Raw genomic sequence first — 17,712 nt, forward strand, 5'->3', positions numbered from 1 at the left:
AAAACTGAGAAATTAGCTAAAAGTAACACATTACATTCAGCACAAAAACTTTGGTTATGTAACATATATGTGACCAAGCTGCTGAATACATTGCACGACTCAAGGGCACTTAAGTGAATCTTATTCCAGATACTCAAGACTTAGAGGGGCACTTGGACCTCATTGACCGAGCTATGCAGGCTACTCAGATGGTGTTGTGTAACAGCCTGAACTTCCCTGCCCTGTTGCTTGTGCTGCTTTACTTTTTCAGATAGTCAGCAGACTAAAATCAGAGCACAAATCCTCCAGGCTTGAGAGCCAAAACATTTCATTTGAGTGCTGCATCTCTTAGAATAAACAAGATATTTTTACTACTAAAATTAAACTTTATATTTCTATGGCAAATTTGATTAGCACCTTAGATATAAATTGTGTATAAGTTTGTAGGAAAACAGGCTGTAGGTCCCATAAATATTTTGTAATGAAGCAAATAGCCAGTTGGCTATTCATATCCGAAATGTGCTTGGTTAGGTTTTCTTGAACTGGTAAACACCAATATGTTTAAATTATAAAACTATCCTTGCATGATGTGGAAACTGTTAAATATGGTTATTTATAGTGAGAAGAGTGTTGTTTGCTTGCATTGACTGTTTAATGACCCAACCAGCACTGATGCACATACAGATACAGATTATAAGAACTGATGCAATGAAACTGTTCATTTCTGAGAACAGATTATATTAGTGCAATCCAGACATCACCATTGCTCTTTGAATTTGTATCTGTTCCTGTAAGAGTGTAGAATGTATTCATGACTTGCTCAGATTGTCCATATTTAACAAGAAATTAAGGCATGTTTATAGGTGTACTAAAGCATAACTAAATTCCAGTTTTTTATTGTTCTTAGATTTTGTTGCTAGCTTTGCTTCTCCCTTCAATCTCTTCCCATACTTAGGTTTGTTTAAAAAATGAGTGCTTGGGGAAATACAGCAGGAAGGCTTTCACAGTATTTATTTAAATGATTCCTATCTGCCACTCACTGTTGGGTACAAAAGAAAAATCTACTGGGTTTGACATCTCTGTAGTGTTGTGCTGGATTGGTGAGCCGATGTATGGTAATGATGAAGAAGGAAGCCGCTTGGAATTCAACCTAGATGGTAGAAAATGCAAGATGTCAGTGAAGCCATATATTAAAGAGAATTTGAATTGGAAACAGAATCCCAACCTGCCACTGGGGGCATTTTGATCATTTTGATGTATTAAACTTTTATAGCAGCATTCAGATGAAGCTGAATTACTATACTTAATCTTGGGTGGTTTATGGTCTGCTGAGGTTTTAAAGCAGACATTGTTTGAATGAGTGAATCTGGGGTTAATAATAATTTCCCCTTATTTTTGTACACTGGGTGTGTGCAGAGTGTGTGTGTGTGTGTGTGTGTGTGTGTGTGTGTGTGTAAACATCGTACAGTGTCAAATTGAATTGCTGACAACTTGAACAGCCTGAAATGTTGAATACTGTGTATTGCACCTGAGATTATTTTGTTTAAACAATACTATATGTCTGTGTTTTGTGTGTTCGTGGATGTGCACCCACCGTATGCTTGTAATATTATATATTGTGTGCATGTATGTGCATCGACATGAAAAAATGCACCCATGACACATATAACATGGTGGAATAAAGAAGCAACTTTACTTTTTCCTACAGCAAAAATCTAAATTCTGTATGGTTGTCTTCTTTGTCAGTAACCACAGATGAGCTTTCCAAGTCCTGAGCACGGCAGTAAAAAGAAATCAATTACTATTAGAGTGGCACTCTAGGTTAGAGGCATTATGGGGTTCACACTTGGTTTTGCAGCAGGGAGATGATACTTAGCTGCAAATCAGGCATGATGCAAAAGATGGATGAGACAGAGTTCAAGGAGCAGTAATGTGAGGGTCCAGCACTATCTTTCCAAGCTGTCTCAGCAGCATGATGGATGGCTTGGTAGCAAGAAGCAATAATACTTGATGATGAAAGATTCATCTCCAGATCATGAGCCACTACAATGCCTACCTGGCTGGTGCTCCAGCAACACAGTGATTCCTGATTTGTTATAAGGATCTAAATTACTGTACTTAAGCAAGCAAACCAGGATGTTCAATTAGGAACCAGGTTTTTTGTTTTTTTTGGCAGCTGCTAATGAAAAAGGTAGCGTATCAACCATTCCTGCTCATTGTAAATGTAATTACCCCATATTTATGCATAGTACTTGTTGATGAGATCTTGTAAGCTTATGCTAATATGGTCTGTAATTTGTTACCTCTAGAAATCACTCTCTGTGTGCCTTCTGGTCATTATCGTGAAACATGATAAATGATCTCGCCCATGAGGTGTAAATGAAAATGAAATGGATAATTGGATGCTATGTCTAAAATGTGGCTGGAATAGTTTTTTGCAATTATAATTAATTTTTTTCCTCTTCTGGTTTGAAATAAGGTGCTTTGCTATGTATCAGTGACCTTTAATCGTCTTGGCTTTTGTATTGTTTGAGAATAATTTTTCAACAGATGGAACAAGGCACACTCAGAATAGTTCACTTAAATCCTTTTCAAACAGTTTCAAATATTTGGCTGTTTAATAATTCACAGGAAACCACTAATCATGACTTGCCTAGCATAGTTTATAAAAATAGTACATTTATGAGCACTTTGCTGCTGCATCTATGATACTCTGTTAAACTAGAGTTGGTCAGTTATTTATTGGGTCAGTGCAAATACATTGCTAGTGGGCTGTGTATATGGGTGAGAGAATGGCAATGAATTGTCCAATGTAACCCACACAATATTTCATATATTGGGTTAAGAGCATACCCAGGTTCGGATTAACATATGTGCAGATGTAATGCCAAACCATAGCTAGAAGTGGGGTTGGTGGCAGTGTATAGTCCTCTAGTACTTTACCTATCCTTTATTATTGAATAGTGGCTGGATAGATAGATGATGATAGATGATAGATAGATAGATGATGATAGATGATAGATAGATAGATAGATGATAGATAGATGATTAGATAGATAGATAGATAGATAGATAGATAGATAGATGATAGAATGCCCTCATAATATAATTCTCTAGGCAACCTACAATAAATTAAATTTAAAGCAGGACTAAAAACATAACAATTATGCCTTCAAATGCCACACTAAAATCCTGAACCAGCAAGAAAGACTAAAAGAAAAACCATGGTTAATGATTGGCTAATATTGCAGCTGCATACCAGCCCATGAAATGCTCATGATTGTTGTAGATTGCCATGACTACAGCTGTGAATATTGTCCATCTCTGTAAACAAAGCAAAATGTATTCTGTAGGAGAAACTTGTGTTATGTCCTGATATATCAATATTTATATATAATTTATGGGTTTTATCCAAGAAAGAATTGGCTTATCTGTGTGACCCTTTTCCATTTTTCCAAAGAGCTTATCAATAATTCAAACCAAATGAATTATGAGAACCATAGGGTTAGAATACTTACCACTGGGAAATCCTTTTATGCTGACTGTGGGAACAAAGGCTGACAATGAAGCAAAATATTAGCACTGGTTTGTAAGCAAAAAGTGGCCTTCTGGTTTTTGGAATAGTTTAGCAATTGTAATTCAGTAGCATTGTTAGTATTTTATTATACTAAACTTAGAAGAAAGGTGACCAAGTGTTCATGGAACACCAGTTTCCTTGTGTTTTATGTGCATATCCAAATATTCCCGAACCATCCAGAGAGCATAATACGGATTGTTTGAGGCCAGATCTAGAAACTGTGAAAACAGAGAGAAAATACTGACCCCTGTAATGCAGAGGATGTTTGCCTTAGTTTGCTTTGGTTTGGTGTCAAATCAGGTTGATCACATTCTGCTAAAGAAGAAGGAGAAATAATTTTGATGGTGAAATATTATAATATAAATAAGCTTGCTTCTTTGAAGTTGGAAATTTGGTTGCAAGACAAACGAAAATCATTCTAGCTCTGTCACCCTGGTTTATTGCCAGATCTTTAGGCTTCATTATTATGGAGACACTTCAATAGTTAGTCTGAGACTGCGTTAGAAATGCCTTCACCCATTGGAGTGGCACAAATTGGTTCTAGCCCTGACCCTGCTCCACAACCTCTTTAAGTGCTTCTGCTTAGCTGGGATGTGTTCCTGAACTGTGTTAATGCCTCTTGCTTTTCTGGACGAAGGTTGGAGATGTGCATGTATAGAAACTGCTGGTTTAAATTGGCTGTGGCAAAGGCAAGAGTTGCATCTTTTGCTCCACCCATTCTTTGTCTCTGACCTCACCTTACCTCTGGCTCCCACCACCACTGGCCTGTGTGTGCGCGCACACACACACCCTGATTGTTGCGTGGTAGAGAGTAGATTGCAATGACTCCTAACTCTCAATTGTTTAATAATGGCAGCAACAAAAGGACCCCTCTCAAATTATCATCAAATTATCCTCAAATTATACTACAAATCTGGGGGAGGTAACCAGAAGTGGTGGCGACAGGGTTGCTTGGAAGGACTGTGAACTCAAAAACAAACACCTGGCCTCAGAATTCTTCAATTCTTAGTGTGTGTGTTTTGCACTTAAGCTGAAGTGAATGATTGCTTTATTTAAATAAGAAGGTCACATGTGCAATGGACACGAAGCGAATCCTGCTTTTAACTTCTGCTGACAGTGCCTAGTGCTAAAGGACTGATCCTTTTTTATTATATAAGGACAGATTGTAAAATGATTGCAGTGGTGTTTCAAATTGAGGTGAATAAAATGCCACGGTGATGCGCAGGTTGTGAAATTCAATATGCAGGAGTTAGCAGTTTCCGCTGCAAAATCATTCTTCGTAGTTCAGCATGCCAGGCAGTCAGGAGACATTGAGTCACTAAGATTAAACGCTCCCAGCTATACAGTTGTGTATGACTTTTGTATGTTATACATAAAGTTGGCATATTAAGTGGGAGCTTCCATGACTGCACTGAACTATGGTAAACACACACACACCCTTCTCTGATTTTTTTTTAACGTTTATAAATTTTTGAGAATACAACTTCAAAAAGTCAATAGGATGTACAAACCTAAGGAAAACAAAAAACCACAACTGACGTTGCTGGGAACTCTTAGAAGTCCCAGAGGTTGCAGTTCTAAATTCGTCTACCTGAGATGTGTAAGACCTGCTGGTGAAGAGTGGGTAATACATTTAAAAATGATAATAATTCCAAGTCATGACTTAATACTAAGTTGATGAGCACATCTCTCCTCTTCCTGTGTGGCTGGGAAGAGGAGGAGAATTTGCAAAGAATTCTGGCTTGTCATTGTCATGCAAACCAGGAATCCTGGCTTACAGCAAATCTGATCAGTTTCAAAAGCAAGCCAACTTCAAGCCATAAGTTATGATGCTGGCTTGTTTAACTAACCGCAGTTTAGTGTAACCCAATATTCCTGGCTTTGTAACAAGTAAAACTAATTTCCACAGAAGTTTGCCTCCTGGCTGTGCAAGGGAAAGAAGGAATGGGTGAGACCAGATCTTTGATATTTGCATCTAATCCACAGAGTGCCAAATGTTGGTTTAGTGTTACATGTAAATGCAGCCAATACTTGTTCATTGTTATCTCTGGCTTCTTTCCCAGTTTTGGTATCATGCCTTGTACTTAACTTGCACATGGAATCAGTTCCAAAAAGATGTGATCAAAATCTTGGGGTTTCTGGGGGCTGTGCTGGATTTTCGTAGGTCACAGTCTATGACTGAGCACTGATGTAAACACAGACACTGCAAGTCTGCTTTCATGATTCAGCTGTTAAACAGTTATACCACTCTTATCCATCAGGCCCCTTGTGTCCACACCTTCCTCCCCCTGGTCATATTTGTCGCCACCTGTAGGTGAGGAAAGTTTCCTAGGTGTCCTATAGTTGTGAGACAGAATCTATGCATCTTTTACCTCAGACACTTAGTTGTGAAACATTTAATTAACATGGCAGGGGGGAAATGCAGAGGAGACACTGCTAAGCAGTTGAGAAGAGGCAGGACTGAGGGGCTGATAATCTCAGTATGGCTGAACAAAAGTAGTGTGAGGAGAATGCTGTTGTGCACAAGTCCTGTTTGTGGGCTTGGCATCTGATTGGTCACTATAAGAACAAGATGTTGGACTAGATAGGCCTTTGACCAGATCCAAGAGGACTTTTCTTTTTTAATCATGTAGATCTTTATTGAATTTTAACATAAAAATTGACAGAATAAAACATAAAACAGGTAATTTAGAAACAAACCCCACCCCAGCTGGGCTCTTCTTATGCTTTCTGTTTCCAGGCGGAATGATTTTGTGTGCTGCAAATGCTCTGCTTTTTGCCGTCTGCAGCCACGTGGCTTACACAATATGTTGTTATCAACAAATCAAAGAGCATGCTATTGAGAGTGTCTGTACATGCTTGGTAGCATTCTCCTTTGCGTCTGAATGAAAGCCTGTACTGCATAATACAAATTGTAATAGAAATGAAAAGAGTCACAAAGTCTTGTTGGTTCTCTGGAGAAACTGTTGAAAAATCTGCAGATCTGGATGAATGCAGTTAACAAATCCCGTAAAGCGGTTGTCCACCTTTAAAGGGAAACACTTGGTTGATGTTAAAACAAGAACAAGGCCTTAGTCTCTAGTAGACTGTAGCACATGGCCCTTTTTATATTACCATTTTAGGCATGGTGCTGATTTGGGAACTTAATTTTTGGAGTGGTTTGTGAAGGGGATTTCCCAATAGAGTGCCCAGTGGTGTGTCAGGAGCAAAGGACAGAAATCCATGTTGCCCTAATTTTTTTATCTTTGTGCTGAGCTCCTAGAATCACAAAGGTGCTCCGTGACTTCAAAATGAACACTCTGGCTGTTGATTAACTTCCCTGGTAAATAGCATACAGTCCCTACATTAATAAGGAATGTGATCTGGTAGGAAAGAGCTTAAACCAGTGTGTGTTTGGAGAAAGCCCAGTTCAATCCTATCTCTCTTTCAGTAGTGCTGCATCCTGGGGCACCCTTTCTGTCAGTTTTCTATGGACCTCCTTAGATTGACTAGGATCTCAGTCTCTCTCTGTGTTTACAGACAGAGACACACAGTATTTGTGATTGTGACTGTGTGCTTGTGTTTTGAATAGGATTCATAATCCAGAGACGACTGTAGCAGATCTCCCACCTTCAACATTAGCCCCATCCAACCATGGACGGGGAGTGTGAAAAGTGGGGTGAGCGAGCTAGCTCTGCCCCTGCCCTATTGCCCTCCAGAGAGTCCCCACCCCACATGTTTTCTTTCCAGATTGCTATGACACCTGAGTATACTTTATTTCTAAATTGATGGTACTGCTTGCAAAATGTGATACAGAATTAGTGTTGGCTACTTCATGTCTTCCATAGTACCGTGATCTCAAATGTCCTTTTTGGGGGTACAAGAGTCAACGTGCTGGTCAATTCCAGGCTGCCTTTAAGGTGCCATATGTCTCTTTGCTGTCATTTTATATGCAAGTGCAGTTTTATCCCCCCCCAGTAGATGATCCCAGTGTTTCCACAAGCTTGTAAGTGGCATTTACTTCTGATGCTAACCACATTAACTACGGAATAAACACCATTTGGTTGTGGAAATAAATATAATAGTTTAACAGTAAAAATGAACAAAGATCCTCATCTTGAACTGTGTACATGCTAGCTGCACCATGAACATATTTGTTTATTAAAAGAATAAAGGTTGCTACATGCCAGTATCAGCCCCAGTAGATGCTCACATACCAGTGCCAATGCCAGCACTAGCTGCCCCACTTTTGGTTCCTGATTAAACAGTGCGGAAGCAAACTTTTTTTTTTTAAAAAAAAATCATCACAGGAGATAAATTGTGATGCAGTTTTCCTAGTAGAAGGAATCCCCAGATTCTACGAACCTAAATTCAAAACAAACTAATTCTTCATAAGATTTCCCCCTCCAATGCACAATGTATATTTAAAGCTAATTTGGACCTCCAACTGAATCTAATCCCAATGATGAAGCTAGCATTCATAATGACAGTTCATTTGCTGTGAAATTAAGATGTTAAATGTCAAGCTTATGAAGGTCAATCACATAAAGAACAAACACTAAACTGTGCAGAATACCATTCCACCAGCTCTGCTAGTGTGGAATTTTATTTTGAAATAGAGTTAAAAATGCAGGCAACATCTGATTCTCGAGAGGAGTTTTATAACTGATATAGTGGCTCACTTTAGGCGTTTTTCCCACTGATTCCTAATTGGGGATGCCCTCAACCTTTGACTTCAAAGAACAGGATATTATGTTTAGAAAAATATACTTCAATTAACAGCATGCTTGTTGTGGATTAAACTATGCATTCATAAGGCTAATATATCACTGCATAATACATTTTTCTTAGGTTGGAGGCACAAAGAATATTTTTATATTAGCATATACATTTTGGTTTTAGGCTCTTGAAGACAAGGAGACGTTTATAAAGTCTCTGCATGTTTCAGTAAATTATGCATGAATTTTAATCAGTTATTAAATGAACCAGTAATTGTTGAGCGGCATTATTAATATTCTTCATAACACAATACTCTATCAGAGCCAGAGGTGTGGTGTAACTAAGAATCCCAAAAGTACACTAAATGACAACTGAAGCATGCAGTCCCAATATACCAGATAAACTTTTCTGATGTTACCTAATTAAGTTTCCTATTAATGGTTCTCATTCCTTATTCTACAACCCGAGCTATCAAATATTCCCCAATTATAATTTCAAAATTACAGAGTTTACTTTCCTATTGCAAGTAACCTGAAACTTTTTGCATCTTTAAACAGAAGTTAGTGGGCAAAGTCTGAAGCTGTTAGACATTGGGTTTATATCGCACCGTTTTCATATGTATATTCCATGACAGCTTTATATGTATATAGCCTCTAGCAACTCTTAATTTAAGGAGACAGAAGGGGCTCATCTTTTAGCTTGCTATCCCATTGCTATGACTCACAAGGTTGATTAACAAACTCTAGCGGATTATCTCAGCAAATCCCAATTCAATTTCTGAAATTATATTTTTGCAAAGTATTGCATGATAGGAGATAAGAGTAGAATGTGGACATACCACACAGTGTCGTAGCTAGAGCTGGACCATCAGGTCAAAGTCCAGAGCCCTGCACCCCAGGGTGTTCCCAGAGAGCATCAGTGGCCAACAGGCCAGGACAGTAGCACCTAGGCTGGTGGGCATGCCAAGATCCACTAAGACTTGTTGCTGCAGCATTCATTCATTCATTACAATGCATTTACATTCCACCTTTTTCCTTCATGGAGCTCAATGTGGCCTATACATGGTTCTCCCCTTCCTCATTTAATCCCCATGACAACAATGCGATGTAGGTTTCCCACTTTGATGTACACTTGCTGAGCAAGAAATGATAAGAAAGAGGAAAAGCCTGCAAAGGGGAAGGTATTGAATCAAGTGGCAGGGGATGGTTGCTTACCAGGATTTATTTATAAGTAAACATTATAGAAAGATCATGGGTGTGAGGAAAACAATGGCTGTATAGCACTGTATTAAGTGTTGTATGGAACTACTGTTTTAATTGTGCCTTAGATAGGACTGAAGGACCCCAGAGTATGGAAGAAGCAACCAGAGTTGGTGGGTTTCCCTTTTCTAGTGTAACACCCACTTTTGGTTGGAACAGATAAGACTGGGAGTCCTCTACCCTCTACAACAGTATTCCAATATTGCTTCCTTTCATTGCTCACATAGAGCTGGAGAGGGGCAAGGACAAAGTGGGGCATTGGCTCCCTCAGTTGTATCCTCTTTGCCAACCCTGTTGGGAGAAAAAATAACTAAAGAAGAGCAGGTGGTAGCCATTCTATCTAGAGCTGGAAAAATGCTTCTTCCTGAGAAAGACTGTGCTTATTGTTCAGCTTGTTTATTTGTCCAAATATGTTTGTCCAAAATTATGACACAACACAATTGCTTTTTATTCAGTAGATGAAAGCTGAATGGTAGGTGTTTTTAATTATGATTCTGAAAGATCTATTCAAATGATAAGCAAATAAAACCATTCCAACAATGTTAGCCAATCATTAGGAGATCACAGAGTCCTGGAGAAGGGAATGGGATGATTGGTAAATTTCACTTTCTCACTTTCTCTCATTTTTTCCGATCTTAAATTCAGTTATCCATATTTTTGCAAATGTTTTGTAAAACATCCTCATTAAAATGCATCAGCATCTAAGCGCTATTTTTGCATCCAATAACCCCCAATATAATGCATTTTTGTATGTTATTTTCTTTGGTACAAGACACTACATTGCAAAATTCGCAAAAGAATTTTGAAGAATGGTTGCTTTTCATTTTGCATATTGTTCCAGAAAGTGCACATTTCTCCCCCATCTTCACCTGGAGATGACCCTTTATACAATAAGTACCTGGAAACATAGGGTTGATGGTTTGTTGTTTTGTTGATTTTTTTAATATAGATATACTATTTATCTTCTCCACTTTTCACAAAATATATCAAACTAGCTTACGATATAAAATACAATAAGATCAGCCTTCTGGGCTTTGATGCAGTAGATGAATTTCCTGTGGGGCTTACATCCAGTTGTTCATACAGTAGACACAGAAGGAAGGAATTATTTAATGTTCCCTAGCGTTTCTTTCAAGAGATTAAACACATGTGGGATATCCTAATAGATTATTTAGGTTAGATATTTTTCTAGTTGTCTATCCAGCTTTTGGATTTGCTGCGTTGCAATACTGCTGATTGTGAAACCCCCGTGTGCCTTGAATTTAGCATTGATGCCTAATTAACTGAAACAAATTAGCCAAAATATGAGCCATCTGGAATGAAAATGAAGCCTGTGTATTAGTGGATTCATTTTATTCAGGAAAGTGTGTGTTGCTTTTAATTGCTTCCTGAAGTAAATCACTCCTAGGCAATGCTACTGTAGGCAGAATCTCCATTGTTATAGTTTATTCTCTCTGTTGGTCCCCTAGTACTAAAGGCAATTTAACAGAAGTATTGAAATATATTCCGGCATTTCATGTTTTTTATCAGCTGATATTGTTAGTTGTGTGTGTTAAATATTCACATACTTCCTTACATTGCTGTTGTTTACTCATTTAAGATCCAGGCCTTATGCCAATATTTATCTTTCTGACTCAGCTCTTATAATTGTGTCTTACAGAACCACCTCGACCAATAGCACCCCCACAACTGCTTGGAGTTGGACCAACTTACTTGCTGATTCAGTTGAATGCAAATTCCATTATTGGAGATGGGCCAATTATCCTAAAAGAAGTGGAATACCATATGACAACTGGGACCTGGACAGAAACCCATGCTGTAAATGCACCAACTTACAAGCTGTGGCATTTGGACCCAGACACAGAGTATGAAATTCGTGTTCTTCTAACCAGACCTGGAGAAGGTGGCACTGGTCAACCAGGTCCACCGCTTATCACCCGGACCAAGTGTGCAGGTATTGTTTGTTCTAGACTCTATTCTCGATTTACTGTGATACGGTACTGCTAAAACCTAATTTTAGAATGTGCTTTTTTCTTTCTGCAACCCATATGTTTAGATCACCTGTGCTGGCTTTAGAGTTCATCTAAGAATTCAACCAGTAGTAATTTCTCAAAGGGAAGTGGCACCTTTATTCTGTTACAGGGGATTTTCCCCACCCTATGAGAATTGGTGCATGGCTGTAGCTAAGAGTATATGCTGTGGGCCAAGTAGCTGGAGGTTTATATGCAAGCTGTGCTATGAACTTGCAAGGCGACATTAGCAAACCAGTCACACTCCCCACCCCCACCGTAATTCACAATGACTTGAATTGAGAGGATTTCTTGTGGAATGGAGTTTCACTTCCTTCTCGTCCCTGCTGTGGTCATCTGTAGCCCCAGAAACGCAGTTACTGAATAGCTCAGGAACAACCTATTGGTTTACTTAAGTAGCTTTTCATAAGAAGATCATAGCCAAAACAATTAAAATGTGATTTCAGAGTTCCTTGTCAGAAAAGGGAGTTGCATGGGGAGGAAAGGAGGAAAAGTTTAATTTATTCTTTAAGCATTTAAATAAAAAAACTTTAAAAAGGTGATCAAACCTAGGAATTGCATGTGTCAGGGAACATTCTTCTACCCCAGTCTGTTTCTTTGTCAAGCTAGCCTATTGGCTTTTATTTACCATCTCCTGAGATTGATGAAATTCTGACAAACATACAATTCAGGCTGGGATACATGAGATCACAAGCAGCAGTGCTCCATCCTGCAACAGTGGTATCATGTGAAAAGCCCTAGACCTGCAGGAAGACTAGCAACTCTGAGCAACCTTAATGCTGGTGTGGGAAAGAGCTACAGCTGGAGTGGAGAACCTCTAACCCTTGGGTCAAATTTGGATGGACTGCCAGTTCCATTCCCCCACATTTAGCCTTCTAGCCCATTTCCCTCAGATGATACCCACCTGCCCCACACCTGATATCAGATGTGATGTCAGATATGGAGCTGCTACATGGCTGGATCATCTGGCCATGCACTAATCCCTGCAGAAAGCAGAATTTAAAGCCCCACGCACCAGCTAATTTGTTGGGAGTTCAGTCCTGCTTAGTTTGGGTGTGCAAACGAGTTGCCTGTGGAGAAATCATTGGCACACCTGAATAATAATAATAATAATAATAATAATAATAATAATAAAAGTTATTTATACCCTGTCCATCTGGTTGGCCTTCCCCAGCCACTCTGGGCAGCTCCCAATCAAATATTAAAAACATAATACAGCATTAAACATTAAAAACTTCCCTAAATAGGGCTGCCTGCAGATGTCTTTTAAAAGTAGGATAGTTGCTTATTGCCTTGACATCTGATGGGAGGGCGTTCCACAGGGCAGTCTCCACTACCAAGAAGGCCCTCTGCCTGGTTCCCAATAACCTTACTTCTTGCAGGGAGGGAGCCGCCAGAAGGCCCTCGGTGCAGGATGTCAGTGTCCAGGCTGAACGATGGGGGTGGATACGCTCCTTTAGATATACTGGGCCAAGGCCGTTTAGGGCTTTAAAGGTCAGCAGCAACACTTTGAATTGTGCTCGGAAATATACGGGAAGCCAATGTAGGTCTTTCAAGACCACTATATGGTCTTGGCGGCCGCTCCCAGTCACCAGTGTGGCTGCTGCATTCTGGGTTATTTGTAGTTTCCGGGTCACCTTCAAAGGTAGCCCCACGTAGAGCGCATTGCAGTAGTCCAAGCGGGAGATAACCAGAGCATGCACCTCTCTGGTGAGACAGTCCGCAGGCAGATAGGGTCTCAGCCTACGTACCAGGTGGAGCTGGTAGACAGCCGCCCTGGACACAGAATTGACCTGCACCTCCATGCACAGCTGTGAGTCCAAAATGACTCCCAGGCTGTGCACCTGGTCTTTCAGGGGCACAGTTACCCTATTCAGGAACAGGGAGTCCCTGCAGGAAGCAGGGTTGAACTCCCCGCTTGTCAGCTGATGCACCGTTTAATTACGATTAGTCTCTATGTCCCCACCCACTCCATTGGACCTACACTGATGGGACAAGCCACTCACCAATCACTCAATGATATCATGATGTCATACAGCTGACAGGTGGGTGGTCCTGCCCACCTCTCAAAGTTGGCCCTCAGTGTGGGGAAATGTGGCCTTGCTGAACCAAAAAGGTTCTCCACCCCTGAGCTGCGGAATAGGAATCCGTTTTCTCGCATTAGTAGGTGGCCCAAGAAGGAACAGTGTTGCTGTATCTCCATTTCAACTCTAAAGTTGCATGAGAACCCAGTGTCAGAGGTGGTCTTATAAATAGAAGAGCAGTGGTTTTGTACAAGCTGCTTTTACAGTTCCATTGCTTGTTAGCAGGAGAAATCTCAACAGCTGTGATGTTACAGATGTTGAGCCTTTTCATGGGTCACTTTAATTGTGTAGCTCACAGCAGCCTCTGTGCCTTTCCTTCCCCCTGGAGTTCACGGATCTCGCCGCAAGTTCCACTTCCAACGTTCACTCTAATTGTGGGGAATCAAAAGCACAAGGCACTTGTGATTCTGCAAGTCACAAAATTAAAGCAACTCATGAACTATCCGAGGATCATTGTTTTTAGCGGAGTAGTCAGTTTGGTGCTCCCCTAGGTAGGTGAGCTATATTTAATTTTGAAAGGGGGAAAAAATAAGTTCTTGAAAAAGTTGAGCAGCAACTGTTGCAAACATTCCTGTGCTGAATTTAATAAGCTGTATCTCGGTAAATGGGGACACCTGGTGTTGATAACACTTTATTTTGAAGATAAAGTGCCTTGAGAATTTCCTATTCTGTGTCTCTGCCCTAGACAAACTACTACCCTGAAATTTGAAATACACAATGTTATTGCTACCCTAGGAATCATGTGTCAACCTTGGATCAGATGACACTTGCTGAAATCCACCCGCTGTTAAAGGGTTCTCACTTCTCTTAAATATTTTAGGCATTGGCGCAAACATAAGTAGAAGCTGGAAGTAACTTTTTTGATTGGAGCACTAGAGTTAGAATGGAAAAATAATCATTTTACCTCCATTTTCCATTATGGAGTATAGGGGAATGGAGTGCTTTGCTCTGGAAATATTGGTTATTCTTATCTTGAGCCTGCTATGGTTTGACAGACACAATTAAGTATGGTGAAGTTATTGTAATTTTAGAAATCACCAGTATATTATTGATGAATGAGATGTATAAAGTAATGATTGGATTAAATCAAGCTTAAAGGTGTCAGCCAATGTCTCATGACTGGACTTAACCTTCTTCTCCATTCCCTGCTCTCTCCCCCCCCCCCCGGGATTTCTGCTCAGGAAGTTTCCCCAATTCACTGGAGGAGATTTTGAGTGTTCATGAGGGGCTGCAGGTGAAACAATAAGAAAAGGGAAGTCCCATTAGGTCAGCTGAATGTTTCTCTTATTTCACCATAGCCAGTCCTCTGGAGATTGGATTAAATACAATTTAAGAATAAAAGTTGATTCAGACGTGTTAAGTTAGCTCTGTTGTCATTTATCAATACTTGTTTTCTCCCAGACTCGTAGTCCCATGAGGCTGGGTAATGGTGTGGGTCTAAATTAAAACAATGTATATCAGTTTCCACCGTTGTCCTACAACAATACTGGAAATTATGTTCAGGAAAATGTATTGTGTCTTCCAGATACCTTTTCAGATAGCCTCTCTTTCCATTGTAAACCCATTAAATAATATCTTAATAAAGCCATGAAAAGGCACTTCTAACTTGAGCATCAAATGACAAAGCTGATCCAGTCTGTGTAGCCGCTCGCTTCCTGCGGAAAGCCTGTAAGCTGGCCATGAGCATAGCAACACTCTACCCATCTGTAATTCCCAGCAACTAGTATTTATAGGCATTCTGCCTCTGGAATTAGAAGCAAAATGTAGCCATTGGGGCTAGTAGCCATTTATATCCTTATCTTGATTATGTAATCTCAAAAATATAGTGGCTGAAATCCAATGAAAGTTTAATATATAGCCTGGTGTGCTTTATTATAGAGCTAGATTTTGCCAAACATTTTTTATTGGGCCTCAAAGGTGTATTTTTAGTGTGCAAAGGATGTGGAGCTAAATTGTTAGGAGGGATATGTTAGAAAACTGCTGCAGGCTGTTCTTACTTTGAAGACAACACTATTTTTTATTTTAAAATAAATTGAAAATGAACTTTACACAATGTTGATATGGCAGTTAATGTTTTGACATTTTCAAACCATTTTCTGTGATTTCTTTTCCACTCAGATAGATACACACACACACACACACACACACACACACACACAATGGTTTTTTATATATAGCAGGAATGATGACTGCAACTCCCATCATCCTCAGTCAACATGGCCAGTGTCAGGGATGATGGAAGCTGGAGTCCCAGAAACATCTGGAGGGCCACAAGTTGGCCATCAATGATCTATTAAATAGTGTGATATTAAGCATCCAGTATACCATAATTTATCAAGTAGCCCAGCTAAACTGATTTGACTGTGATTTTAGATCTGGCAGATGGAAGCATTTTTAAATTAACTGATTTGCCTTCAAAAAACTTTCATCACAAAATCTGCTGAGCCTATGGGAATTCTCTGTATGCAGGAATCCATAACAGAACTGCATGGATGAGTTCCCCTCTTAGTTGAATTCAAAATCAACCTGTCGTTATAATCTCTTTGGGAATTTGGTTCTGAGACATACCAGTATCCATGGTCTGCAATTTAACCACCTGTCTAAACTCTAAAAGACAAGTCGTTCTGCTATGTTTCATTGGGAACAAAATTCCTAAAGGGCTACAGTATCAAAAGGGCAACTTGTAGCTTCAATTCAATCTCATGAGGCTGCAGCAACCAGAGAGCTTTCTCAGACAGCCTAAGTATATAGGGAAGCAAGACAATTCTGAAGGCACACTGACGGCAGATTCTTTAAAGATTTTACAGGCCAGAACAAGCAACGTAACTTAACGATGGCAACAGCCAGGATAATATGCTCATTACAAGGCACCCTGTTCAGAAGCCAGGCTGCAGCGTTTTGGAACAGCAACTTCACACTGCACAGAGTGAGAAGATATACAGTGGGACAGGCTTTCACTGTGCACTAGATTGTGGCCATAAATAGATTCTGAAAGAGACAATGTTCAGCAGGGGTGTCATAGTCTTGGATACTAATGTATGCATTTTTTTCAGTGTATGGCAGTGAAACATAAAATCAGTGGATAAATCTTCAGTTAATAGTAAAGTTAAATAACCACAGAATAAATTTAATATTTATACAGTTTGGCTTAGTTAAAACATACTGGCTTGGTTTCCAGATCATAGTTTGAAGGAGGTGGCAGCAGAGCTGGAGGCAGAGGGGCAGGACACAGTCTTGGAACCAAGAACCACCTTCGTAGATAAGATGCACCTGCCCAGAAAGAGCACATGTGTGCACATGCAGTAGACCCTTAGGGCTGGAGAGTGCCATAGTGAGCTTGCCCTGCCTCATCATTCAAAGCTTGGTGTGAGGGGTATGTCAACTGTTGGGCCATCTTTGTACGTACTGTTTGCTTATGAACCTCTAGCCTTTCAGATGCACTTTGGAATCTTGATTTCTGGAGCTTGTTCTTGCTGCTAAGCCTGTACCGTTCTTAGCTTGAATAAAAATCTATTCCTTATTCAGGTAGGTAGCCATGTTGGTCTTAAATATGTCTTGCTAGTTATAGTGTTGTACACTACACAGATTGGCATCTATAATTAAGAGGGTCATTGTGAAGGTTATACTGAATTTCAACTTTCAAAAAAGTTGGACTCCCCACCACCCTCATTTGTCATGGCTGGCTCTCTGTTAGGGAATAGATCCAGTTGAAGATTATGCTATATTATTTTGAGGTCCTAGAGAGAAAGCAGAGTATGAAAGTGGCTAAAGGTGCAAGGAAGTTGCCACTTCAAATACATGAAAATCCATTTAGTCCATTTAGAGATTTTTCTAGAGCAGGGATTACTTTTGGAATTTAAGATGGGCCTCAGATCTAGAACTGCTAGAGAGACCTAGAAAGTGATGCATGTGAAGATTTCTATAGCTGGTAGTAAAACTCACATCGGATACAAATATCTTTAATATTTGAGACTGTGGTTAAATGCTGCATTTAGCCTTTCTTTAAGACTCCTGTAATGGCAAGAAAGCAATCCGAACATGATGATAAAAAATGGGAGTATCTCCTATGCATGCAAGTAGATAAA

At 39.7% G+C, this 17,712-nt stretch overlaps 1 protein-coding gene across 14 annotated transcripts in view; it reads left to right on the top strand.

The window, feature by feature from the left end:
• The window catches only part of PTPRK (protein tyrosine phosphatase receptor type K), a 352,960-nt gene that overhangs the window by 195,631 nt on the left and 139,617 nt on the right, over positions 1 to 17,712 (top strand). For all 14 annotated transcript variants that reach the window (XM_079970725.1, XM_079970727.1, XM_079970726.1 and 11 more), the window contains exon 7: positions 11,174 to 11,467. In XM_079970725.1, the coding sequence (XP_079826851.1) occupies positions 11,174 to 11,467 (294 nt within the window). The remainder of the gene's footprint in view (positions 1 to 11,173; positions 11,468 to 17,712) is intronic.

The sequence above is a fragment of the Podarcis cretensis genome, assembly GCF_951804945.1.
Source record: "Podarcis cretensis genome assembly, chromosome: 3".
Lineage (NCBI taxonomy): Eukaryota > Metazoa > Chordata > Lepidosauria > Squamata > Lacertidae > Podarcis > Podarcis cretensis.